At 40.9% G+C, this 27,910-nt stretch overlaps 1 protein-coding gene across 2 annotated transcripts; it reads left to right on the top strand.

Annotated features, from left to right (window-relative positions):
• The first annotated feature begins 706 nt into the window (after positions 1-706).
• nedd4a (NEDD4 E3 ubiquitin protein ligase a) lies at positions 707-24,546 on the top strand. Of its 2 annotated transcripts, XM_076110119.1 has the most exons (29): positions 707-964; positions 1,893-1,966; positions 3,273-3,351; positions 3,442-3,480; positions 3,707-3,760; positions 14,917-14,967; positions 15,383-15,444; positions 15,601-15,703; positions 16,166-16,329; positions 16,442-16,559; positions 16,903-17,067; positions 17,248-17,331; positions 17,594-17,713; positions 17,843-18,130; positions 18,276-18,356; positions 18,560-18,614; positions 18,711-18,769; positions 18,946-19,011; positions 19,201-19,430; positions 20,069-20,190; positions 20,304-20,374; positions 20,458-20,553; positions 20,652-20,725; positions 20,811-20,871; positions 20,964-21,023; positions 21,133-21,240; positions 21,362-21,458; positions 21,681-21,753; positions 22,633-24,546. In XM_076110119.1, the coding sequence occupies exons 1-29, from the start codon at positions 920-922 to the stop codon at positions 22,733-22,735; spliced, it is 2,802 nt and encodes a 933-aa protein (XP_075966234.1). In that variant the 5' UTR covers positions 707-919; the 3' UTR covers positions 22,736-24,546. The 2 variants fall into 2 exon arrangements, with proteins under 2 accessions (XP_075966234.1, XP_075966233.1); XM_076110118.1 differs by lacking the exons at positions 707-964; positions 1,893-1,966; positions 3,273-3,351; positions 3,442-3,480; positions 3,707-3,760 and adding an exon at positions 8,308-9,792.
• The last annotated feature ends 3,364 nt before the right edge of the window (positions 24,547-27,910 follow it).

Genomic DNA, 27,910 nt, shown 5'->3' on the forward strand with positions numbered 1-27,910 from the left:
TGAATCCTTGAATCAATCCTTACTTCAAATTAATTTAGCTGATATAACGACTCCATACATACACTACACCATAATTAGACTGACGGTCAATGTCACTAGTGAAACGGGACTAATACATGTCCTTGTATTTATTTAAATACAAAGTCGAGGTACTTTATTTGTGTATTTTCATTTTGTGCTAATTAATATTTCTACTCCATCACATTTATTCGACAGATATAGTTACTTTAAGATTAATATTGTCCTCAAGTGATTGAATACAACATACACACAGCTTACATATTATCATCAGTGGTAATAATAATACAATAGTACTTTTACTTTATGTCAGTACGGTGGATGAGGTACTGAGATGTGAAAGAAATGTAGAGGGAATACAAAATACAATATTTCCCTCTGAAATATGTTAAAGTTGCATTAAAAACTATATTATTATTAGTAAAGTACCTCACTTATGTACTTAAATAATTGTTAGTTACATTACAGCACTGCTTTTTGCTGATTGTAGGCTACTTCATTACTTTAAGTTACTTGTAATGGTATTGTATTTTGTGGTGTCGCTATGTTCAGTGAAAGATTTATGATGCGTTCAGGTGCTCTATCAGTATTGTTGTTCTGGGGTTTCCTCAGACTGTAGCAGTGCCAGGAAGAAGGAAACAACAAGAGGAGGAGGAGGAAGGACGAAACAGAGGAGGAGGAGGAGAAGAAGAAGGAGGACGATGGATACAGTAAATGACGACGGTGTCACATCGAGCCACTAGGTCAGGTTCACGGTAGCTACCAGCGTAAACACGCAGAGGGCATAATAGAGGCAGAGTAGTAACTAAACACCACTAGAGTCTACTGTTGAACGCGCCACTATCTTCTTCTTCTTGGCTCTTCTTGTCGCTCTCTGCGGGGGAGGAAGGGCGAGGATATTATGGCTGCACTTTCTCCACAGATCCGAGGACTTCAGATAGATGAGGTAAACTAACGCTCCTCTCTCAAAGCAGCGACACTGTTCATGTGATCACGTCGTTAGCCAGCTGGCTATAGTTAACGCTAACTATAGCGTTAGCTAACTAAACACTGTGCGTTAACTAACGCTGGCGAGCTAACTAACCCACTAGCAAGGGGGTCAACTCGCGATGAAAGGAGTTATGTGTTCGCTAAAATGTGGTCGTTATTGATGAAAGATCGATGAAATTGATCAGGTGTACTTCTCAGCTAATGCTACACACATTAGAAAGCTGTAGCTGTTCACTTTTTCATCCAGGAAACACAACAGGCTCCAACGGCTGTTTCCCGTCCTCAACACACACACACACACACACACACACACACGCACACAACTGACATCGACCAAACTCTGAATTACCTCGCTAAAGAATCACGTTGGCAGAGCTTTCACTCCAGGTACCGACGTTAGGGCCCTATAGTTGTGTCCTTCATGCCAAGTCTGTGATTGATTGCGAAATCTTATGATGATTCACCAACTTCACAGTAAAAGCATAAATGAGGGTTATGATGGAAATGTACCAAGTACTGTCAGGATGTTACATCATCCCGTAAACACTGATTGTATTCAGGGTGGGGGGATGTGCATGTGATGGGCATTTATACTGGAAATGAGGTGTGTGTGTGTGTGTGTGTACGTGTACTATATCTAGTGGACCGCATTCCCAACACAATATTCAGTATTCTGGACTTACATTAACCATGGACAGAATATTACCAGTTATTTGAGAGAAAGAGTGTGGTATTAGTTCAGTTTCTAGTTCAGGTTTTTAATTGTTTATGTTTGTATTATGTCCTCATGTTGTTTGGTTTACGATTAATGTGTGACGGCAAGACTCCATCGCTGTCTTTATCTCATTATCATATTCACAAACTCATTATTTTTTTATTTTTAGGAAGAATCCAGAGTCCTAAAAGTGAAAGTCGTTGCTGGAATTGGGCTGGCCAAAAAAGATATACTCGGAGCCAGGTAAGCTGTAGATGGTTAACACTAACTGTTGCTGTATGATTAGGGCTGCGACTAACTATTGGTTAGTTTTACATTTTCCCTAAAATCAGTAGTCATCTTCCTGTGTATGTGTGGTGGGCGTCTCCCGTAGTCAGTTTGCTTTATTATCTTCAGTAAAGCCGGACAGTCAGAGCTTGCATCCTCTGAACCATTGTGTAGAATGACAGGAAGGGGACGACGACCTTTGCGAACAAACAGCACACGTACGTCAGCCATGAATCAGTTTGTGTTCCATTATTCCAATTCAGTCCGCCTTTCTCTACAAAAACCCTCTCCACACCCAAAGTAATGTCCTATATTTCTGTCAAGAATTATTCAATTACACCGTGGGTTATGTTAGTTAGTTGTCTAGTGTTTAATTCTGATTAAGTTCTTTTCTATTTTTCATTTATAGTTGGGTAATTTGGAAGGAGCGGGTGTGTAAAGGTTCAGAAGGATGTCTTTGTTGTTGCAGTTTTCACAACAGACATTTGCTGGAAAAAAGAAGAGAAAGTCCTTAATTCTTTAATTAAAAACCTCTGGTATTTCCTTTGCAAACAGCCCTGACGTTTGCAAGGCTGGCGCTCCTCCAAGACCATGACTTGGTAATGAGTGCTGATTAGCTTGGTCTACAGCATAGTGTCATGTTGTTGGGCATGTTTACTCTAAAAAAAAATCCCAAAACAGCTCTACAAATTTAATTATTTTAATGCCCTGTTTTAGGCCTTTTCACACCACATTTGTGTCCTACTTTTAGGTTTCCTTAAAATCCTCCATTTAATAAATGTTTACTTCCCCATAACCTATAAAATGCAATCTGACATTGGCACAACAAGAGTTGTGGATTTTATGCCTTTATGTTTAATTATACATGCCACAAACAAAATTGCTGTATTAACATCCCTCTAATGTAAAAACACTCGCTTAATCTATCACCAATGCTGCAGGCCTAAAGATACATAAAGATAGGGTAATGAATAATGGGATTGTTGAATGTGGTTTTAATGCACGTCACAGTTCCTCAAACCATCATTAATTAACAATTCCAGTCAACTTTGCTTCAAGTATTGAGTAGCTGGAGCCATTATGTTAATGTTTCTCAGGTCTGAATGCAGCTCATGATGTAAAGAGATTTACCTCTCTCAGAAATAAAGTAGAGATCCATGGCAGAAGAACCACACAAACCACTAATGCATACAGAACAGGAAGTAGACAGGAACCATTTCAATCTTTATAGATGGAGGACTACACCAGACCTCAATCTAATGTGTGTCTCTTTGTCTTGCAGTGATCCATACACAAAACTGTCCCTCTATGACCCCATCAACGGAGAAATCACAAGTCTTCAGACTAAGACAATCAAAAAGGTGAGCAAGTGAACATCTACATTTGCTTTTACACTTGTTCTATTTGTGGACTTATATTTTATTTCCCTTCCCAACACACGTTACATGAAGACACTGGACCCGAAGTGGAGCGAAGAATTCTTTTTCAAAGTAAGTAAAAACTTAAAATACATGCATCTATTTATCTCTCATGTGTGAATATCTACGCTCACGTGTATGTATCAGGAGATCATTTGTGACATTTTATAACAATACTCTTAATCACACATATATACTTAATCACATGTAACCACAAGATTCTAAGAGTGATGCTGTTGGCTTTGTTGACCTCAGTACTTGTGCGCTTTGATTGTATAGATTCTATATTGTGTTTCAGGTTGATCCCCGGAAGCATCGTCTGCTCTTGGAGGTGTTTGATGAGAACCGCCTGGTAAGTTATTTAGTTATGTTCAACTTTTCTGTGTATCATTTTGATATACTCAACATTTTAGGTTGTGGATTCCAAGTGTGGAAATCTTGGTTCGCTTGAGGGCGGCAACTAATAATAATTTTCCTTATCAAATAATCAATCAAAAGTTTGGTCTTTAAATGGTTGGTTTGGTCTGACCTATGGTGTAAAACCCAAAAATATTCAGATTTGCTATCATAGCAAAAAAAGCTACAAATCCTCACATTTGATAATGTAGAACAAGAGAATGTTTTGTATTTTTGCTTGTTAGTGCACATCACACAGGGGAACCAGCCAACCATGCTTAAAGCTCTACTTCAAATCAATTTGTTTTACATTTTCAAACATTTGTGAGACAATTTCCTGACTTGAACACCTGAACAATTATCAACATCACAACTATTGTGTCCCTCTATAGTAAAGTGGCTCTTAAAATTGATTTCCAATGCTTTCCGGTCTGTTGATACCAGTCTACAGAGCCAGTAGCCCTGTCAATGTAGGAGCCTGTCCAGGGCTTGTAAGAATAATATAGTAATGAAAACACTTTGCCCGACAATTATAACAAACTGACATACAGCAAGACAGGTTATCCACCTTTTAGAACATGCCCAGACTTAAACAAGTTAGAGTCAAAAACAAATATTTCTCCTAATACCTAATATGTGTTTACCATAAAGTGAACAATGAATGCCAAACAAGGCAATGTGTCGTATTTCTGAGGATAAGGGTATCTCCAGTCAGTGCAAGGTTATCTTTAGTTTGTCTGCCTGATACGGCCGCCCTTATTTTGCCACAACATGCGAGTTATTGTTAGAAAACTATGATCCCTTATTATTCAGAGCTGATCATACGGGCGAATCTGGCTGCCTTAAGGCTACAGGTGTGGCTGGTGATTGACGTAGCTTAATAGTTTGTTATAACACACAGTGTTCTTGTGTGTTAGCAGCAGCTCAGTAGGAACTGAGGTTTGGCTTGTTGTGTGCTGGTAGATTGAGATAGGAGACTGCAGTGAATGTAGATTACATTGTTCTCTGATTGATTACATAGTTAGCGCACAGCAATGTGAACACTTCTGGGAATATAAGTTTGTAGCACGATCTCAATCGAGCTGCTGACCCAGTTTCACGCTGGTCTGAGACACCTGAGCAGCCAGACCACAGTGACCGCATCATTGCTATCTGAGACGTCCTGCTAACTGTGCTATCTGTATGTAAACACGGTGAGTGAGTTAGTGGGGAACCACAATTTACTCATTTAGTAAACAGTTTTATCAGAGCTTTACCCATAAAATTAGCAAAGTAACACATTCTGTAGTTAGTGCACCCTACCCTACATTTACACTCCACATAGTTTATATTTATTGATCTGCGGCTGCATAGCCACACATGTATAAAGCCATATATAAAACATTCTTGGAAACTTGTACCGCTGTAATTCCCTTTAAAGCTATTTTGTACTCTGCTCTGGAGCAAAAAGAAGTTATTAACTCATAATGTTGATGTTTTTAGGAGTTGAGATAGTAGTATTTTTCTTACTGAGTTGCAGCTGAGTTTGGTTTTATCTTTACCGGCGCTGTTATCAGCTTCGACAACCTGTCCAAACTGGTAAAGTCTGCTCAGTGAGCATGATTCAGCACATTAGATTGGCAGAAGAAGATGTCGATGCACAGCTGTGTCTAGAAAACTACCACGTCCAACATGTACAGTTTCTTATTGGTTCTGCACAGAACGAACAATGCCGTGCTGTAAAATGGAAATCATGTTTTGTCCCACTCCCTTCTTCTATTGTGCTTTGTTTCGTTAGGTTTGTAATTCTTTATTCTTATTGGTCACAATATAGAATAAGTTAAAACATACAGTCCACACATACACACGTAGCTTCTGCTTCACTCTGTCTGTTATTGTGCTTGTAGTTTGGCTGAATGTTTCCAGGACGTGTCATAATATCAAACAAACCTGGGCGTGACTGACTCGAGTCTGCCTTGACATGCTCCAGGTAGATCTTGTGAAAATGTGAAGGGTGTGTCTGCACTGTGAACGTGTTGCTGTGCATGTGTGTGTGTGTGTGTGTGTGTGTCACTGCTGCTCTGACACTTAGAGGAATGAGCAGGAAATTCAGGAAACGTTGGCAGAAATGTTTTGTTCTGCTGTTCATTGTGTTAGTATTGTTCTTTAATAGACATTGATAATTGTTGTGATCCACAGTTTGATCTTTCACCTACTGTCATTATTACTATCCCACTATTCTGCTGCTTGTTGAGCAGGTTACGCTGTGTAAAAAATGAGAATGACGGCGATAATCTAACAACAGTGTGTGAGACACTCACACACTCACAGTGAAAGATTCAGAATCAGACGCATGCAAATCTAAATAAGAGACATTCTAAGGTTTCCTTTCTGCTATCACATGCTGGCATGGAGATGTCTCACTTCCAGAGACGGCATGAATAGAGAGTATGCACATGGCCGTATGCAGACGTTGCCACGGTTACCCCCCCCCCCCCCCCCCCCCTTTTGAATGGCCATCATGAATTCACATTGAAAACACTATAAAATGGTACGGAGCTGTTGTGCAACCAACTGCACAGGCTGATTCAGGAATAAGTTTTTACTGAAGAGAATAGAAGCACAGACTGTCATCTGAAAGAAAAATACAAAATCCTCCCAACCTGCCCTGATAGTGAGATTTGTCGACAGACGACCAAAATATCCACTGAAGTGTGATTTTGTTCAGGCTGACAAGTCCTGCTTTAAGTTATCGACGTGTCTGCAGGCTTTGTTCAGAGTAACGATACTTGCATGTATTATTCTGCCCTCACTATGTGTAGCTCAGCAAGCTAAACACACTTCTAGTTAGGGTTGAATACATAATGCATTGCAAGTGTTACTGGAAGCAATTATAAAACTGTAAAAACAGTGATAGTGAATACAAATGATAAGACAAACAGCTAAAGGTATTGTAAAAATGAATTGGTACAGAAACAATAAAACTGGAGTCACCAAAGTACAGACTATTTGTCAAATTAGTTATGTTGACCTTCGTGTAAGGAAGAAATATATGATCGTCAGTCCCCACAGGAAGTACAGCACAGTAGTTAATATAGTAAAGAGTGAAAGTAAAGAGTAAAATACACAACAGCAGTAATTCAGTACACTTCATATTCAACTTTTTCAAGATGGTGTTTTGTTTTCCTCCAGATATCTCAAGCCTTTCCGCTCACAAAAGACGTAGCATGTTTGTTTTGCCACTCGGTGGTGGTGAGGGGGCTGTACAATGTGAGCAACTCGTTAGCCGTTAACTCATTACAGCTGCTGACTGACAGAGCCATCCTCTGTCTCCTGTGTCCAGCCTCCACTCTAACCACACCGCACTGACACCGTGTGCAATGACATAATATGGCTCATCTTTTCAATCTTTCTTTTGGGGCGCAATATTTTTATGGTGCCGGATTCAATCTGTGTATTACACGCGGCGTTGCTTTATTATTGGCCTATTACACACCATACTGTACGGCTTAAATATAAATAGTGTCGCGTGAGTCGCCAATCTTACGGCCAGATGAGTGATTGATAGCCAATCACGAGGTTTCCTGGTAGTTTGTCATGTCGGTTTCAAAAAATAGGCAGCTGCATCAGTGAAGTGTCCTCTGATGAATCATGTCTTTATCCTGGCTGTCTCTTACTATTACACCTTTTACTAAAACTGATTTGGATGCACACTAATGCCCTGAAATAGGCCAGTCTGACGCACAATAGGCTGCCATTAATAAATCGGACTGTCAACAGCCACGGAGAGGAAATCAGACCAGCACTGCCTGTGACACGAGGTGTCGTATAACAGGTGTCGCGTCGCCGTCGAAGCTCGTTCTCATCTTCTTGTGTTTTTTCGTAGGCGGGCAGATAATATGTCACAGCTTACTTTATGGCTGTTTAACACATTCTCTGTTTCTTTGCAAATATTTCTTTGGTTTAGTTGTACTTTTGCATGAAATACAAGGCTATGGTGGTTTTATTTTGTGCTATGTGATTTTGCAACCCGGTCCCCAGTTTGTTACAGAATTATATTGGAAGCCATTTCCTTTTGATTTCCTGTAATTCAATAGCAGCGGGTAAAAATATGTTTGGGGCCACAGAGCAGTAGAAACATTAGAAGCATTCCCACAGCAGGAAGTAGAGACTTGAGTGAGCGGCCTGAGGCAGATGTAACAGTTTACCAAAGCTTCAGTCTAAGATGCAACGTAGAGGGCTACCATGTTGTTGTTTTCTCCAAAGGAGGGAACAGGAGTGAGGTGTACGATATTAATCTGGCTGGAACTCGGGAGGTGCCGTGATCTAGCAGCTAAGCTAAGGTTATAAAGCAGGTCAGCATGGGAAGCTCTTGTCTTTTTAGTTTTATTGTAATTTAGTTTTCCGTAAAAAGGTTTAAGCTCCTTAAGGGGGCTAATGTCTGTGATTGCTCTTGTTTCAAAGGTCGTATGTTTGGGTCATGTCTCCAAACGGAACCACTCACCCCCTCTGACTAAAAGCTGAGATCAGCCTGGAGAGGAATGCAGGTTGTCACCAGAGCTATTTTGGCAATGTACAGCCGCTAATGATTGTGATCGCAGAGCAGACCTCGGAGCAGTTGCTTTGCTTTCCTTTTTTTCCTTCCAGCAAGTTTGATCATGCAGCTCTCACCAGCGCTGCAGGGATTAGAGAGTTAAGCGAATGGCACGTCGTCTGCGCTTACAATTTGCGTCAAGGAGAAGCAACACAGACCCTCTGTCAGAGAGCCTCAGCAGCCATGGTGAGGAGAGTGGAGTCGGCGTGTCAGCTCGTAGCCCCACAGAGAGTCTGGCGCACAGCTCCGTCCACTTGAAGGTGACTCCGCTGTCACCAGACAACGCTAATTTACAGCGGTACTCTTCAGTATTCATACCCAGGGTCAACACTGGAGGATTTAATAAGAAGAGCATTCTGCAGATCTCGCTGCAGCCCTGTGGAAAGCTTGGCGGAGAGCTAGATGGCAGTATAGAGGATGGAGACCCAGGGGCCAGTGAAGGCGGAGCAGGCAGTGGCTCTGACGGAGGCTCGTGCAGCAGCAGCAGCATGGCCAGCGATGCCGGGTACTGTAGCAGCAGCAGCATCTTTGAGCCAGAGGCTTCAGAAAAGCACAGGACCACCCAGGAGAGGAGTCTACTCCGCTGCAAGTCAAAGGTCCCTTTGAGAAGGTGCTCCTCCTTGGTTATATTTCCAAAGAGCCCCTGCAGCACACCACCTGCTTCCCCTGTCAGTCCAATGGCTCTATCTGCTCTCCCACCAGCAAGGGGGTGTCACCAGTCATCTGCCAGTGAATTCTCCCAAGATGATGAGGAAGTGAATTGCAAAGAGTCCATTACCACAGCAGTAAGTGGCCATCGCCTCCCTAAAGGAAGCTGTTCAGCCGAGTTAAGGGACACCAAGCACATGGTGCAATTTAATATTCCTTTACAGGAAGAACCTAAAGGCAAAATGGAGGACAGGAGTAAAATAAGGGAACTGTCGTCAACTTTAGACGGATCGAATCGTCACTCCAGCAGCGTGCTGCTGCACTTTGCCCACCAGAGACCAATAATGTCGGGCAAGGGAGCTACAACCACGGCTACAGTCGATGTGGAAAATCCTGAGGCTCCTAACCCAGCAACACACCCCGGTGGTGAACACAACCCTCGCACAAAACTGTACCGTAGTACTTCTGCTTGTTTGTTCTCCTCAACTAAACCAACAGATAAAAAGGTCTGTTCGTCGGGAAAAGGACAGGAAAGGCCTGAGGAAAACCATTGTCATCGAGCCATACAAAGGAGCTTTTCCCTGGAGGTGCCCTACGCTAACACTGGAATTTCATGTCACGTTTCAAATCCAAAACTCAGTAGCCCTCACTCTCCACATGTGCACATTCATTTGTCTCCTTGCTGCCCAGCTAAGCTGCCTAGCTCTTTTACTGATGTAAACACAAGCCACGAAGGGATTAACATGCAAAAGAGTCAAAACACCAAGGTGAGTGTTAAGTTGCTTCATTGGAACTAGCTGATGCTCGCTGATCAACAGGAATGAGCTCAAATGCCTAAAACAGTTCACCCAAAAATCTGTATTGACCGTACAGCAAAGGGAGTAGAGATGTCTCCCTTCTCTCGAATATAAAGGGACTATATGACAATCGTCTCGTGGTGCTCAAAGTGCCAAAATAATAGTCCCGTTATATTGAAGACAATGCAGACATCTCCACGGCAAACCCCAAACAAACCAGATGGAAAAATGTGTATTTTTGTGTTATTAGAACTGTCGCTTTAACAATGAATTGCACGGCAAAGAGCTCTCTAAGTATTGACAGGACACATAGAGGCCCTAAGGTGTAACACTGTGGAGTCACCTTTAATGTTGTTTGACTGGTTCTAGTAGATTCCACACTGCTTTGGTTTGACAGCTCGGGTGACGCCACTTTGATTGTCTTGTACGAAGTAAAATTAAAGTTTGACTCATGAATACTTCACGTCACGAATAGCATGGTCATTTTATGCTAAATCTTTGGCTTCTAGTTGCTGAAGGTAAGTTAAACCTTTAAAAGATGACTTAAATAACTTTCAGTATAATATAAATGCCGAGGTATTGGCGCTCTCCTTCAGTGCTGTCGCCATTCAAACCCTTAAAACTCTGTTTACTCAGTGTCAGCCATTAGGCTCGCCACAAGCTAGAGAGACATGCAGTAACGGAGAAGATCACTACAGCGAAGTCATGCAATCAACAAGCCCAATGTGGACAAACATTCAGAGGTTTTCAGTTACATTACAGGAAATCCATTTACTTATTGTTTTTTCAAGAAAAGCATGAATGAGAAGGAAGTTTCCCGTCTTTCATCTTGTGAGTCTGTCTGCTTGTTGGTGTGTATGAAGACATTCAACTTCAGAATAGCTCTCTATTTTTACTATTCTGTTAGCGCTATGAGTAATTGACTTTAAGTATTTACCCGGGCTAATTTTAGTGGTGGGAAAAGCAGTGCCCCTAGCTGGTATAAATAAAGTGCTTCTAAAATATTCCCCTTGACTCCAGATAGTCTGGTGGTCTGTAGCACTGCCCAGACCCGTGGATTCAAATTTAACAGCATGATACTAGAGCAGCGCACAGTCATGCCAGCCATCTGTGGATATGGTGTGTGTGTGTTGGGGGTAATGTAATGAAGCAGGATGGGAGCGTGAGCCTTTCCCAGTAAAAGGTTGGTGAGTTCCCTTCCCTATGGTTCCTCCTGCCAGGCAGTGTTTGTGATGTATCAGGTGTCAGCCCCCCTCCTGCATTTAGCAGGTTGTCAAGTAAGATGGCGTACTCCTTACCTAATTAGCCAGTCCATTTAATTTTAAAGATCTAAATTTGCTTTTGTAGATCTGGATTTTACTTTCTCACTTTAAAATGCCTGTGAAATACCAGCATCAAGTGTATTCATTTCACTTGAGCTTTGATGTTCATAGTCCTTCGTGAATATAGATGTGTGACGAGTCACATCACCCTGTTAAGTCTGCATCAATACTACACACCGTTGTTTACTTTCTGACTGTGTCTGCCCACAACTGAGCAACAACAATGGGATTCAGACTCAATAAGTATGTCATTATTCAAATAACAAGGAAGCACACGTAAAAAAAACTAAAATATATGTGGTGATTTTCCTGAGGAAATCTAGCAAAATGAACTTTGTACTTACAAATCACTTTCCTTTTACTGCAGCAGTAAAATTGGTCACCTCATGCCTACAATCAGTCTTACAACAATGTTTAATATATGGACCTCAAACAATCAAAGCGGAAAATAAACTGCTATTTCAAATCAAAATATTCCCATCCCCTGAACTATATGGGCTCAACGTGCTAAATGTGAAACCCTTTGTTAATCCCAGCAGTGGCAGAGACAGACTACTGTGGCGGGATCAAGATAATGTTTTTCTAACAGAGATGAATCTGTTTAAATGTATAGTTGAATGGGTCGGTTGCAGCAGGATGTGATTTTTAAAATCCCACATTGGAATTTCTTATGGAAAGTTCAGGTCTGCTTTTCTTATCTGAAGTGCCCTCATAACCCCGTAATACTCATTTTACCAGTTAATGAACAACCAGGAGTGACCACGTTACCCAAGGAAGGGGAAAGACGTGACTCATAACAAAGAATAAATTACACAAATGTAATGTTCTCAGGTAACAAGTCAAAGATGAGCTACATGTCATTATGGACCGTTTAGATTTGTCTCGGCTACTTTTGTGCAGCTGCCACGGTGTTTGTGGTGGTTGTGGTGGTTGTGGTGTTTGTGGTGTTTGTGGTGTTTGTGGTGGTTGCAAGTCTTTCAGATTCCTTCACAAAGTGATAACATGTGGTTTAGAAAAGTCACTCACGCATTAATGAAAATACCCGAGCAACAACAAGCTTAACTCTTGGACTTTAACTTTAAAAACTGGAATATAGCAGCAGACAAGAAGAATATGACCTCTTTCTTCCCCTTCAAGGGTTAAAATACTATGTTTTGGTTAGACGCTGTCGATAAGCATAACAAATGAGCAGTGCAGGCCATCAGACTCTGTGTTACGGCCTCCTGCTGTGACAGCAAATGGTTTCAGGTGTGGAAAACAAGGGCCTCCTCATTTCACAGCGACGACTTAACGTTGTCGAGATGATTAAGCATATTGTCTCTGCAGCTCAGCCAGTCTCATGAGTGTTTTTGCCAACATATAACTTGTTTCAAACTTATTTTACGGAATTGCTTCTCAGATGTGAACATAAGTTCCTGATCAGGATGGTTTATCATCGTCACTGCTCCAATACCATTAGCTGGGTAACTCTTCAGAAGTTTAGGTTTCACAAGCTGCTGTCCACCTGTTAAAAGTAGTTTGTCGCAGCCAAGCTAAGCTGGATATCACTGAGCTTGCTCCACAGATGCCCAAACGTGTGTCTGTAGCTGTTTGCCACAACCTCACACAGTACATGGTCAGCACTGCTGTGTTTCAATTAGTGTCACGTGAACCTTCAGGGATGCTCTTTGTGAATATGTATCTTTTAATCTCGGGTAGTCTTGTCATGTGTCCAAAGCAAACACTTCCTCTTCGTTAAGCTTGGCCTCACTCCACTCTGCATCCGCTAACTTCACAAGGAAAGAGACCGTTTCACATGATAGAAATCTCTGTTACTGATATAGAAATGACCTACTTGACTTTTCAAACCAGCAGGGACAGCCATCACTATTAGCCTGCAATTGTTTATGCATTTCTGTTTATGGCACCCTCGGTTTTAATTTGACGGAGGAATAAGTTGTCCTATTAGGCTGTAATTGTTTGTATGTGGTTCACTTTGTCATCGCCTGAGCAGACAGTTAAAAGCTATGAAGGGCAGATCGTATTGATAAATGTTGCTAAGATGTCTAAGAGCTACAGACGTAGTGGGTGACTGTTACATGGGCCCCGGGGCTTCAAGAGTATTATCAAAGTGGAGTTTAGATGAAGATAGATCGGATCAGTGCCGACAGCTGATGTGAATGTGACACTAAAATGTTATCCTGCTTGATTTATTGACTTAAATAAGTGATGAGAAACATTGCCATAATAAGAGATTACCCACAGTTATAAAGTGGGACAGGACACTGAAGTTTACAAATGTCCTTCAACTTCACATTAAGTCCAATCTCTCAGTCAGTAGACATGAGGCTTTTCATTTTAGGGACGGAAAACAGTGCATGTAGATGCTTTAAATGAACTATGTATTATGTACACACACATCTCCACTACACTGGCTGTTTGTAAACAATACCAAAAGAAACACAAATTCAAACGTTTTTTTTAATGTCCTGTGGACCGTGGTGTGTAAATAAATATAACCAACATCAATGCCGCTGTTCCCTTTTTAATAAACATCTGTATTTAGACCTCATTGTCGGGAAAACACTGTGCAAAGTTATTCTCAAAAACATTTATCCACTGGGAATAGAAAGCAACTACAGCTTGCAGAAAAGTAATGATAATAAATATGTTTGACATACCAGAGCGTTGTTAGTTTGCAGTTTCTCAGTTGAGAGGATTTACTGCTTTACTTAATAGTAAACTAGATATTTGTAGCAATGTAATTATATCAACTAGAGCTTTTTGAAATTTTTTTTTTGTCACTTTTAACTATTTTCTGACATCAAATGATTAATTGTGTAGCTGAGAGTCTGCACATTAATAAACAATGAAAATAATTGTTAGCTGTAACCGTACTTCTGTACATTTCCATTTTAGCTGTCGATCTTTGTGCAGAGTGACTTACAGTGAGTGCTGCCATTGAATAAGATTGAATAACTCGAATCTGTAGTAAGACTTGTGTGTCTTAACTTGTTGACTTGTGTCTCTTTAGGTGTTCATTAAACCCAGAATGGGTAAAATAAATATATAAATTAAAAATCATTCCAAGACCATCAGTGAAAACTGTGCTCATCAAGCTAGTTTCACGTAGCAAGTATCTTTTAACCTCGACTTAGCTGCTTCTCTTGGCTGCACTATTAGACGTGCAAGGGCAGGACGAAGGAGGCCTCCATCTATATTTGTTCACGTAAACACTCTATACTGCCGTTAGACAGTTTGACCTGACGCGGGTGTTAATTTGGTCACAAAGCTGGCTCCCGCAGCGCAGTGTGTGTGTGTGTGTTTGCCTTTGAGACTGTAAAGGCTGCAATAAAGGAATGTGTGAAGTGTTCAGAGAAAAGAAAAGTGTATCTGACAAATGCTACATTACTTCGGTCCCAGTCTCTCTGGCAATAACACAGTAAGCCATTCATTGTGGGCTGATAAACACATTCCTATCGAGGCTACGTAGTTAATATATATGGAAATAGATAAAGTCAGATGATCTGCATTGTTTCAAGTAGAAAGAGTGCAGTATCCCATTTATTGTAATGATTAAAGAGAGTTTGTTAGAGGAACTGGCTGGTAATAGATGTAGCAGACAAAGAAAAAGTCTGATGGAGATAAAATACCACAAAAAAAATCACTATCGGATACACAGCATCTCACAGTCTTTTGAGTATGTCTAGGCCCGTCCTCTGTACATGTGAATGTGGAAGGAGATAATATTGTCATGATCCTCTCTCTCTCTCTCCCCCCCCCCTCTTGTCAGACACGTGATGACTTTCTGGGACAGGTGGACGTCCCCTTAAATCAGATACCGGTGAGTCCTCGGTTGCAGGAAATTCTTGTTCTTTGTATATTGATATCTGTGACTTGTCTAAGTTCAAGTAAGTTAGAATTTATTTAGTTTTTAACCGGCGCTTTGGAGCTCAGTGTCACCCATATATCACCATGGGAGTATATACACGCATGCCCTTCTTCTAGTGTCTGTTCCACATCGATGTCTATCGTTTTGGAAACACAGTCCGTCATGGTTATGTTATGTTCCTGCTTTTGTTTCATTATAAATACAACACTCGCAAATAAGCCCTCATGGTACACTGCCACCACCATCATATTCTTTAAATATACAGTGCTGTGTTCGGATACACGGCCAGGCAGTAGATTTATTCACGTGTCTGTAAAAATGTTTTGAGAATTAAAGATTTCCTTTTATTGTTTTGTTTTTTTCTCAGACAGAAAATCCTAACACAGAAAGGCCATACACATTCAAGGATTTTCTGCTTCACCCACGAAGGTTGGCATGATTTCATGGCTATTTAATCCTTTGTCTTCTCCTGTTTTACATTCCATTTCACGTATGTTAATTTGCAGGAGAAATGATAGGCCACAGTTCATACTTATATTTATTCCTTCGCTGTTCAAAAAACAAATTAATCTGTTGGTTACGCAGCCACAAGTCCAGAGTCAAAGGTCACCTGCGTCTCAAAATGACGTACCTGCCAAAAAACCCCGGCTCAGAAGAGGAAACGGCCGAACAGACGGAGGACGTAGACGTAAGTTTTGCTCGTGATTGTTGACAGTAAGAAGATATCTCCCACGATCTACGAAAATATCACAGATGCTCTTGTGTTTGGTTTGCCTACGCAGTGATTCTTCTTACCTGTTCATAACGCATCACCTGCAGCCTCAAGTTAACATTTTAGAGCATCAATTCAAATAGATGTAGATTTTGGCATGGCCGCAGTGATATGAGTTCTTAAGAGCTTCTCCTTAATGTAAGCCTCGTCTTAACATAAAGTCCGTGAGTGCATATTTGTCCCACTGCGTGTCCACGGCCTTTGTAAAATATGCTGATGATTAATCTAACTCAAAGCTCCAGTCTTCATCCTAGCCAGTGAATCTTCTTGTAGTTTGCAAGTCTTTTTTTGGTGTGTGCACTTAAAACAGCTGGCATTAGGATATTGTCTCCCTGCTGCTGGTGCTGCCCGTTAACACTTTCTGTTCATGTGGAGCAGCCTGGGTGGGAGTTTCTGGAGGCTCAGGACATGTCCGGTCCCAGACAAAGCCAGCTGCTGCCTGCTCTGCCCCCTGGCTGGGAGGAGCGGCAGGACAACCTGGGAAGAACCTTCTTCGTCAATCATGAGAGCAGAACCACACAGTGGCAACGACCCACAATCCAGTAAGACTGCTCCCCTCTCCACAGCAAAGTTACATAATTTTCTTTGTTGGTGCAGTACTAATAGTGTGTGTGTGTGTGTGTGTGTGTCCTATTGTGTGCGCATCCTAAACAGGGAAGGTGATGTGCAAGTGCAAAGAGGACAGAACAATAATATGGATGCGGAGCAAGCTTTTAATACACGCAGACAGATCTCAGACCCAGATGAGAACAACACACGAGAGTCTCCTGAGGTAATTTTAACACCGTTTTTAGAAAAAGCCTTTTAGGTGAATGGATAAGGGAAGGACGAGAACGGTGGGGGAAGTCTGTTCTGATAGCTATGCAGATGCCATGTTGACGCCAGGTGTTGCACTGGTGGTTGTAGCAGTGTAGTTCTGACGTGTCCTCTGAGGGCTTTGGCTTAAACACTTGACGAATTACACTTTCTGAACAATTTCATTTTTAGGTTTCCTATACAACAGACCACTGTATATTTAAACTGAGTAATTTGGCAGAGCTGTTGTTGTCTGATCTAACCTCGGATCAATCCCCGACCGAGTCTTCTTGATGAATCTCATCTGTCTCGTCTTCTAGAGCTGGGAGATCATTACGGAGGACGAGTCCACCTTGTACCACAGCAATAGCCAGCTCGCATCGCCTCCACCACACGGGCCTGCAGAGTTCCAGCCGCTCCAGGACGAGCTGAGAATCACTCACTTTTCGGGGGCCACATCTGGCGAGCTGCGCGCCTCCCAGATGGTGAGTCACTTTCTGTGCGCCATACGGTTCTACTTACCAGAAAGTCAGAGGAATAGAGACTCATAAAGAGATGGATGGGAACCACACGCTTTCAGTGAGAGAGGGAGAAGAGTTAAATTAATAACACATTAATGGCCAAGTGATCATTGTTGTCTTTGGCATGCTTCCTCTGTCCTGCAGAATCAGGCTAGTAATTCAAGTCATTCCAGTCGCAGAGGAAGTGCCCCGACTTCAACGGGAGAGGAACATCCTGTTAACCCTGTGGTGGGTATCTCACTCCGTTATGAAATCACTCCTTCCTACGTCTTACTAAACCTGTCTTACATCAGAATGTTGCTGTTTGTGTGGACAGATGGCAGCGTTCAAGATTCACAGCTGTTTTCTTTAATCTACCAGTTCCTGTGGTGTGGAAGTTAGGAAATAGTTTTAGTGAATGTATGTGTTTCATTGTTGGTATTGGGTTTCTCAATGAGCTTGAGGTTTTCCGCATTGATCACTGTTTTCATTTTTTTATGTCATTCAATAGCATATTCCAACCTCAGCTGGGCTGCCTCCAGGATGGGAGGAGAAGCGAGACAGTAAAGGAAGACGCTACTTTATCAACCACAACAGTCGATGCACTTCATGGACACGACCCGTCGTTCAGGTACAAAGTGATTCATTTCATTATTATTGATACTGATAGAGGGCAAAAGTATGTAAACTGATGCTCGACTGGCAATTTTTTAAACCAAATTTCTCCATACCTCTCGATATTATATTTATTGTTGGACAGAAAACCACAGAGACACCACCAGCACCACCAGCACCACCAGCAGCAGCAGCAGCAGCAGCAGCAGCAGCAGCATCAGCAGTAGCAGCAGCAGCACAGGGTGGTGCAGGTGTACCCCAGAGCCGGACTCCACCCTTACCACCCATGTCCCCCGAGGACTCTAACTCTCAGCACACCCCAAGCCCCGAGGCCACACCTGAATCTGGCTCCCTGCCGGCTGGTTGGGAGGTTCGCAGTGCTCCCAGTGGAAGACCCTTTTTCATTAACCACAACACTAAGACTACTACTTGGGTGAGAAAGATGTGCTTTTACCTTTTTTATTTCCAATACAAAGTTAGCTTTTTTAAAACGTAGTCTGCACTATACCCAACGCTGTTTCCTGTGTAAGTGTTTCCTCTTTGACTGAAACACACCCTGTCTGTTTTCCTCTGAACAGGAAGATCCCAGGCAGCCCAAGATTCCTGTGCACATGAGGAAGAGACCCTCACTCGACCCATCTGATCTCGGCCCTCTGCCGGTAAATTCAGCAGTTATAGAATATCGGTAACAAATCAATTGAAAGACATTTATCAACTTTAAGCTTTAGATCTCAGGGACAAATCCTACATGAGACCTTAATTGCTCTGTGTTGTAGTATATAACCAGAGCAGACAGTACTGTCTATTTTATTTGGTAGTCTAAAGCCAACATATTTAAAATGTACATTTTCTTTCTTCCTAGCCCGGCTGGGAAGAGAGGGTCCACACGGATGGGAGGATATTCTACATAGATCACAGTGCGTATGACGTTTAATACTAAGATTACATGATGGACTAAGCGATGTGTAGGTTTCCATGTTAATGAATGGCCTCTGATGTATTATATTTCACAGACACCAAGATCACACAATGGGATGATCCCAGACTGCAGAACTCGGCTATAACCGGACCAGTGAGTATAGATTATGTTTGACAAATTATTCTTCAGTAATATGATATTGGCACACAACAAAAATAGTTCTTTATTTATAGTTTGCAGCTTTCCTGTAAATATGTGTCCTTGACTACAGTGTAAGTCATGCGGTTAAGGTGGATTTGTCCCTAAAGGCTGTCCTTTGTTGGTTCTAGGCAGTGCCTTATTCCAGAGATTATAAACAGAAGTATGACTACTTCCGGAAGAAGCTGAAGAAACCGGTGAGTGTCCTCAAAGAGCAACTGTTGATTGATTCTTTACAACTACTTCTACCAAATACTTGATTCTAATAAGGACTGGTGTTGCTTTAACCTCTGATATCAGTTTGTCACTTTCACATATGCTGCATTTATTCAACCTGTAGATGATCATAAACTCTCTTCTTAACGATGCAATACATTTCCGCGTAGGCTGACATCCCAAACCGCTTTGAGCTGAAGCTGAAACGAAATGCGGTGCTGGAGGACTCGTACCGACGCATCCTGTCGGTGAAGAGGGCAGACCTGCTGAAGGCACGACTGTGGGTGGAGTTTGAAGGAGAAAAGGGACTGGACTATGGTGGTGTGGCCAGGGAGTGGTTCTTCCTCATGTCCAAGGAGATGTTCAACCCGTACTACGGACTGTTTGAGTATTCTGCCACGTGAGTCCAAACACTGCCTCTGTTTATGCCTCCTCTAATGGTCCTATACGTCATTAACTTGTGTTTAGACAAGACAGTCTTTTGTTGCAGCACAGCCATTCAAATTTAGAATTTGCTGGTGCTCCATTTTATAGGAAGGAACAGTAAATAAAAGACATTCAGGACAGATGTTCTGCCTCCAGGTCTGGAAAGTCCAGGGAAATATGAGAAAATACCATCCTAGAGACAGACATAATATATCTGCTCATATTGTGCACACGCATACTCTGTATGTGACTTTTGGAAGGATACATTTCTGTTTACACAGTGTCAAGGCCACATTAACATTAATATGGCTCATCTTCCTTCACTGTCCTACAATATGTGATCTGGAAAACTGTAATTGTGGAATGGAAAATGAGCAGTTAGTGGTATTTACATAACTTGTGATGAGCATCAATGAAAATATAAATGTCAAGCGTCACGTCAAAGTCCCCGTACAATCACAGGATTCTATTTATTATAATAGCAGCAATTTAAGAATACACATCAACAAGCTGTAATTATCTGGCAGAAACCCGGACAGCTGATTTAGGAAAATATTCTGTTTAGGAAAATATTCTGTTATTCCTGTTCATATTTTGTGATTTGTCTTCCAGAGACAACTACACTCTGCAGATTAACCCCAACTCAGGCTTATGTAATGAGGACCACCTGTCCTACTTCAAGTTCATCGGTCGCGTGGCGGGCATGGCCGTGTATCATGGCAAACTGCTCGATGGTGAGTGCTAAATGGTGTCATCGGGCATATGGGGAGATCAGAGGGATCAGAGCAAATGGTGACTTTTTTTTTTTTTTATAGATCCTGACATTTTTATTTGTGTCCTTTTAAAGCTTTCTTCATTCGGCCTTTCTACAAGATGATGCTGCAGAAGCCGATCACGCTCCAGGACATGGAGTCTGTTGTGAGTGTCACATGTTTCCACTGCAAATAATCAGGTGAATCAAGTAATGTGGAAGATATTTATTTTGTATGCTGTCTTTTCAGGACAGTGAATATTTCAACTCCTTGAAGTGGATTTTGGAGAACGACCCGACAGACTTGGATTTGAGGTTCACCATTGACGAGGAGCTGTTTGGACAGGTGTGTTCAAACATGCCGTCTTTGCCTCAACAACTTTTAATTTGTGTTAAGTGGTTAACCGTGTAATTTGCATTATATATTTCATTCTTCATGTTCAGACTCACCAGCATGAACTGAAGCCGGGAGGCGCAGAGATCGTCATCACTAATGACACCAAGAAGGAATACATCCAGTAAGAAAGAAGAAGAAAGCTTCTCACCATCTTCAAAGTGCTGAAATGATGGTTTGACCCTAATCGGCTGTGTTGTGTTTGACAGTCTGGTGATGCAGTGGAGGTTTGTGAACAGGATACAGAAGCAGATGACTGCCTTCAAAGAGGTAACAACTTATCTGATGCATTTTTTTTGTAACATGGTAGACACCATTGAACAGTATAAAGTAAGAAGAAAAGTCATATTTTTGTGTTTTAGGGATTCTTTGAGTTGATACCACAAGATGTGATCAAGATTTTCGATGAGAATGAGCTCGAGGTGAGTTTTCAGTCCGTCTGATGTACTGAAATCCCCTTTCAGGTTAATTGTAGATTAATTCCAGACAGGTTAATAATGATGTGTCCACCTGCCGTCTTCTCCTCCACAGCTGCTCATGTGTGGTCTGGGAGATGTGGATGTGAATGACTGGAGAGAGAACACCAAGTACAAGAACAGCTACTCCTCCAACCACGCTGTTATCCAGTGGTTTTGGAAAGTAAGACAACTTTCCATGCCTGGAGCCATCAAGCTGAGCTGTGGACCTTTCAGAGTTTATTCTCCTTTTAAGAAGAGCTTTGTATTTGTTGTTTATTTGTATATCTGTTTGTGTTGTTCAGACGGTGCTGTTGATGGATGCAGAAAAGAGAATCAGGCTCTTACAGTTTGTGACAGGAACTTCAAGGGTCCCAATGAATGGCTTTGCTGAACTCTATGGTGAGATAACACTTTTTATTGCTGCATTATTGTTTAATAATTCACTCGTGTAGTGTCTTATGATACGAAATGACTGCCTCATCACATCTTTTCCCTCTGTACTGTATATATAACACCTCACTTCAGTTCACAGGTGGCTGGGACTTTAGTTTTATTGTGAATGAATTCCAGTTTAAATCAGGTTGTATGTGTTTGTCTAATGTTTGATGGGTTTGTTTGCAGGGTCTAACGGACCACAGCTGTTCACCATCGAGCAGTGGGGAACACGTGAGAAACTCCCCCGAGCCCACACATGGTGAGCACTTCACTCAGATTTTTCAGTTCATATTTTACGTCATTTAAAAAGGCTGAAGCAGATTTTGACAAAAAAAAAAAACGAATTGCTTTGTGCTCTCCTTGCTCAGAGTAACGTTCACAGATATTATCATGCGACTGTAATGTGTGTTGGCTGTGTAGAGCCCACAATGACTCTAAAGATGACCGTTTTCATCTCCACTCTTGGTAATAATACGGGCATGCAAGATTAAAAAAAAGATATATTTTGGGTCTTCAGGGGCGCCACAAGAATGTGATTCCATAATATGGCATCTAGGGTCTTAGTCAACTAACACCCATGCGATTTTGTCGACTAATCGATTAGTTGATTTAACGGACAGATCTGTAAAACTGAGTTTCTCCACAAAGAATCCCAAAGACATTTATGTTAACCAGAGTTGTGCTCATTCCGTTTCTTAAAATAAGAGCATATAGTGGGTTGAAGCCCTCTAGTGGCTGGATACAGTCATAGCTCTCACTCCGCTGTCTGAGAACTGAATACAGTCATTAGGCTCAGAGAGACGCCTCACTATTAAGGAAGAACTCCACTGATTTCTAAATGTCAAAGTTAATTTTCTAGTCGGTCACAGAGAATGCAATAGTAGCAATTGAGTTGCGTTACAGGAAGTTAAGGATCTAGGGGGTTTTTGTAGCTTCCAGGGACTGGAGTGTTTCTGCCACTGTTGCACCACATTTGCACCACGTCTCAGGAAAGTCCCTCATTTTTATGGAGGTGCAGCACTAAATCACTGGAGTGTCTCTTGAGAATTATGAATGAACACATAGCAGCTGATTCCTGCATTATGACTTTGCTTGAATATGATGTTTCCCTCTTTGTCTTTGCTTTCACCTCGTTAAGCTTCAACCGACTGGACCTGCCTCCTTATGAGTCCTTTGAGGAGCTGAGGGAGAAACTTCACATCGCCATTGAGAACGCACAAGGCTTCGATGGGGTGGACTAGAGCTTGTGCTGACATTACTGCATGACGTGGTGAAGAAATGTAACGATGAGGAAAACAAGCTGTGCAAGAGATTCATGTTTTAACCTGCCAGCTGTGTGACAGATGAAGGACAGTCACGCGACCTTCACGTTGGTCCTCTGTTGAGCCACATGTGAAGAAAGGACATCAAATCTGGAGGGACGGAGTTATTTAATCACTCTACATCTTCTAAAGTTTACAAAGCAAAAATGCAAAGCTGTATACTGTATAACAACATCATCTAACCTTAAAAATTGTTGTTTAATTTTGGCTGAATTGCCTCAGAAAACGTTATGCTCTGATTCTCACATCAGGTACTTGTGAGATTTTGTCTTTGTTGTATTTGGTTGGAAATAATTTAGGTTTTGTTGCTCCTTAACTAAATCCCTTAACTTGTTGTAGGAAACGACGTGTGAGTGATCAATTGGCAATTCAACCTAAATGAAACATATATTTTCCTATCATTTAATTCTATACATAATTTAAAAAACATGTCATTCCATCACACTAATCCCAAACATATGCACCTCAAAAGCATTGGTAGCAGAAAATGTGCAAGTTGAATAAAAGGTTTGAGCGACTACACTGAAGGAAAGTGTATTATTTAAATATTATTATAGTAGTGATGTACCAATACCAGGACCAGTAAAAGGCTACATTCATCATTCTGTAGTGTGTAACTGACTACATGCAGTGTTAGATTGTGCTCAATCATAATTGCATAATTGTACATATTGACATGAGATCATTGAATATCACCAGATTTTTTTTGTTCTTCCGTTATTACATAACAAATTGTGAAATTGGCAAATAACGGGTATTGGTGCACCTCTACATTAATCATACTCACACTCACTGTTTGTGTATCAGAGAAACAAACAAATGTATTTACACATAATATCTGACCGACTTGGCTTATCACACACTTTGTATACAGTATGTTAGAAATTAAGTTTTGTTGCCTTTTGTCAATGAGTGATAGCGTTTTGTTTTCCTCTACTCATCATGGTCGTCTAATTGCAGCACGGTGCTCTATTTTTAAGAGTACAACTTTAATAATTGTTTTGTTGGTTGTCAAAATGTGTACAGATTATTGTCTGTTTTAAAAATGAGTAATCACTTGTTAATACCTTTGTAGGAAAGTAACTGTTCGTCAGCAGTAGTTTTAACATTTTCTGAATGGCAAAACGTGTTTACACCACTTGCCATGTTTACAGGTCATTGATAAAAGAAGCTATCGTGGGCTGGTTCTTGTCTCTGACAACACAATTTTATACTTTATGCTTTTATACAGTCACGCACTTTGTTGATATCGATGAGTCTTACTTCTGAACTGTCTGAATCTTTGCCAATCAGTCACCTGCAGACTGCTTGAATCGCTCTTTAAGAAAATTATCCAATGCTTCAAGTGCACGTGTTTAAATGTTTACATGTGAACATCGCTGAAAATAAGCACATTCTCTTCTTTCACTTATATTTAAAGTTAAATACAGAGGCCTTCGTTTGTAATGTATTGTAGAATTTGATTGTTAATGTTTTAATCTCTAAATGGAAGTACTATCGTCTACTGAAGAATAATGAATATATCAACACTTAAGTTCTGATGTATCAGATTTTCTTAATATAGAAATTAATTAAAACACCTATAAGTGCATTACAACAACAACAACATACATATATACAACAGTTAGAAGGGTTGAATGAACTGTAGCTGTTAAATACCCATTTGATGACATATAGCACACCAAATTCAAAATAAATATATTTGAAAAATAAAGAATTGTAAAAAGCAATTATCCAGTGTCTTCATGTCTCTTTCTCACTGAGTTTTATTTCTTATTGCAGATTTTCACGGCTGATTTGAAGCACGTCAGACAACTATTCTAAGACTGCAACGGTAGTGATGTAGTGAGCTCAACCTAAAATGCATTCACTTAACTTTTAATGATTTTACACAGTTCTTCGTAACATTTTAACTATGTAGTATACAAAAACTGAATTCATGGTTTATAACACACTATAATGTAGTTTTAAGCAGATCTATTCACGTACTTGTCAACAGCTGTAACTCCTCCTGTGGGTACCTATAAGAGGAAGCTACAATAAACACCAGTAATATAACTATAAGTTATAATCGCTGTCTAAAACTGTACATTATTAAACACGTTTAAGTGTGTTATACATGTTAATATACCCCTAACAAAGGTTGGTTATAGTGTTAACCAGTTTTCTGTATATTTACACAACTATCACATGAAAAACATGATTTGCAGAGCATTTAACACCAGCACAAGAAGTCAGCTTAGAGTTGTCTCACAATCTTTCTGTTGTGTTGTCTAATAATAAGAGAGACTATGTCCAGGTACAAGACATGTGACTCTGTAATCAGTGTGAAGTCACATGTAAAAAGAAACACCAGGCTTTTTTTAGGATTTGATGGAACGAAAAGCATTTAAGGTTTTATTTTTGAGAACTGACACTGATATCTTTCACAGTATCCTGTAAGTTCTTTTATTCAGTCATTAGATGTGATGTTTTATCTTTTGGGTGGCACACATAATCTAACCAGATTATTGTAGTTTGAACAGATGTAAAGTACGTAAAGTACGTGTTTGTAGTACTGAATTGTTCCAGCTGGGGGAAGTAGAACACATTGTATTCTTTGTGAATGGCATCACCCAACTTTTAAACTTACAGCTGACGAACAGAATGTTTCACATCATATTAGTAGGAAAACATTGACTCTTCTCTTTCAATTCTGCTTTTTTATGTCTAAATGTTTCTCACATTTTGGGATTTATGTTAAACTATATTTCAGTGCTCAACAGAGCTGGGACGACAGTCTGCCTGTTTATCTCAAGCTAATTTAGCTGCAGTCAAATATGGATCTGTGATCTCTCCTGTGTGCTTGTTGACCTACAGTATGGAGCATTGATTCATAAGTAGTGTTAGCTGTTGACCGGCTCTGTGGACAGGACTCGTCAACATCTCTGTGGTCGGAGCCTTTTGTGTGACTCAGCTCCCATGTTCTCCACAACCCCCCTGTTGTGGCACTCAAAGCCCCCTCCCATCCACTGGGTCAGTGGAAAGGTCGCACACCATTCAGGCCGGCCTTTTGGACACTTCTGGGGTCAGTGGGGATGGGCATGTGGGCCAGCAGGAAGACACAGACCTCAACCAATGGCAGCAGGTCCTTAGAAAGCTGGATCCCCTTCACCCACAGCCTTACCAGCATTCATAACCTGATGATTACTTTTACTACATTGATCCAGCCGCAGAGCTTGACCCGAGTTCACATCAGGCTGACCATCACTCCACCCACAAACTCTGCCATATTGGCAGGTGCCGAAACTGAATTTTTGATTAATTAAACACCCTAGGGAGAGCCACACTGACCGTGAATGAGGCCATGCTCTCGCTTTCCCACGTTATGTAAGAGAAGTGCCGGCCATCTGCAATAAGGCTGTGTACTATCATTTGGTTGTATAATATAGTTATACACTTAAACATATAACTGTAATCACGGTACACTTTACAAGGAAACATTACAAGCTTATCGGTTGTAGAGTGTGTATAAATGCATATTAGATATCAAAATTTAATTTTAACAACATAAATTGAAAGAGGTTGGATTGTTTTGATTAATTGGAATATATTTTGAGGCCATTCTTGGAACGAATGTGGGATTATTTCAAATTTAGGAAAACGTGAAGAAATCTTGATGATGACAATCATTTCTTTCTTTTTTATGGCCTTTTTAATTCATTTGTTTTGGGGGAACAAACACAAATGGCTAAAATTCAGTTAATTGAGGCAGTTTGAACCTTTGAACATATGATCCTCCATATTTTTAAATGTATTTTTTAAGTGCGTATATGGTATTTTTAAAATACTATCAACATATATTGATAAAAACCTTTGCAACAGTGACACAGTAAATTTATCACAAGTACTTCTCCATAACTCTTTATTGAAGAGTGCCGTTTTTCTTGAGTGTGTTTTGTTTTCTGATTGACTGGACATCCCAGCTGGGCTGAAAAAGGTTCACAGAGGGAGGGGGGAGGACCGTGGGAGGGAGGTTTGATCTCTCGCCACAATAAGTGATGGATATTGGATCAATATGGACACTGACACAGCAGCTGTCCTGCTCCTATCAATGCTTCCTCTTGGTTTCAGGAGCCAGTTTTAAAGGACAAATTAATTTCTAACAATTTTCTTCCGTCTGTAGAGACCATTTGGTGTAGTTAGTCTCATCAATACAGCTTCACTTGTATTGATAAGGAAGAGTGAAAAGCTCTTGGTGGAACAAGTGAGACAACAATATCGGTGTACGAATGCTGAACTCCCATTGTTACGAAATGTACAAAGCATTTATCATTTTGGTGTCAGACCCGCACTGTACTAAAAACAGTGATCTGATTTTAAAGTTGTTGATACAAAACATGCAGTGTTATTGTGTTTCTTTACTATTATTGTGTGAATGAAAGGAGGCTCCAATCAGTGCAATGAATAAAACACAGTACATAATCAAAAATCAACTTCTTCAAAGGATTACTAATTTAATATGTCCTTAAAACGTTATATTAACATACACAAGAATACCATTTTGCTACATCAGTGAAAGTACTTGTAATGGGCTTTCCACCCCTGTAAAGTACACATTGTACTTTATTTCATCACCTGAGCCAGAGACATCAGGACATGCAGCAGCTCTCTTCCAGGTGCCTAAACTTCTGTTACTCAGTTAGTGGATGGGTGACCCTCAGCGTGATGCGTGAGGTTGCCATTCTTGTACATTGCAGTAAAGAGCGTATGTTGCCAATGTATGACAACTATACTGACAGCATTTGAGACAGACCTAGTGTTGGAGTACCTTCAGCGTTAATACAGCCTATTATTTATATATCAACACAGTGAACAAAGGTGTTGGATCAGGTTCAGTACAGAATGCATTGAGTTAATCTAACGCTAGATGGCGCCGGACTAAACGCTTCATTCAGACCCACTGACGTGAATATTTGACGAGTGTCCGTCCCAGAGGAGGGAAACTAAACTCCTGCAGCTCTCACCAGCGCCGGCCCTCCTCAGTAGTAGCGCAGTTCATGTGGAGGAAACAACGATGAGAGAGTAGCATGCACAGACAATTAATGTAGTCAA

This window comes from Anarhichas minor, unplaced genomic scaffold, assembly GCF_050575085.1.
Source record: "Anarhichas minor isolate MPS153535 unplaced genomic scaffold, ASM5057508v1 ptg000042l, whole genome shotgun sequence".
In the NCBI taxonomy this organism is placed as follows: Eukaryota; Metazoa; Chordata; class Actinopteri; order Perciformes; family Anarhichadidae; genus Anarhichas; species Anarhichas minor.

Excerpts from the sequence above, each read along its gene's own strand:
- nedd4a (XM_076110118.1), top strand. The coding sequence starts at position 8,485 with ATGGCACGTCGTCTGCGCTTACAATTTGCGTCAAGGAGAAGCAACACA. Across the intron at positions 14,968-15,382 it reads TCCCCTTAAATCAGATACCG|ACAGAAAATCCTAACACAGA; the intron begins GTGAGTCCTCGG and ends TTTTTTTCTCAG. Across the intron at positions 20,726-20,810 it reads ACCAAGAAGGAATACATCCA|TCTGGTGATGCAGTGGAGGT; the intron begins GTAAGAAAGAAG and ends TGTGTTTGACAG.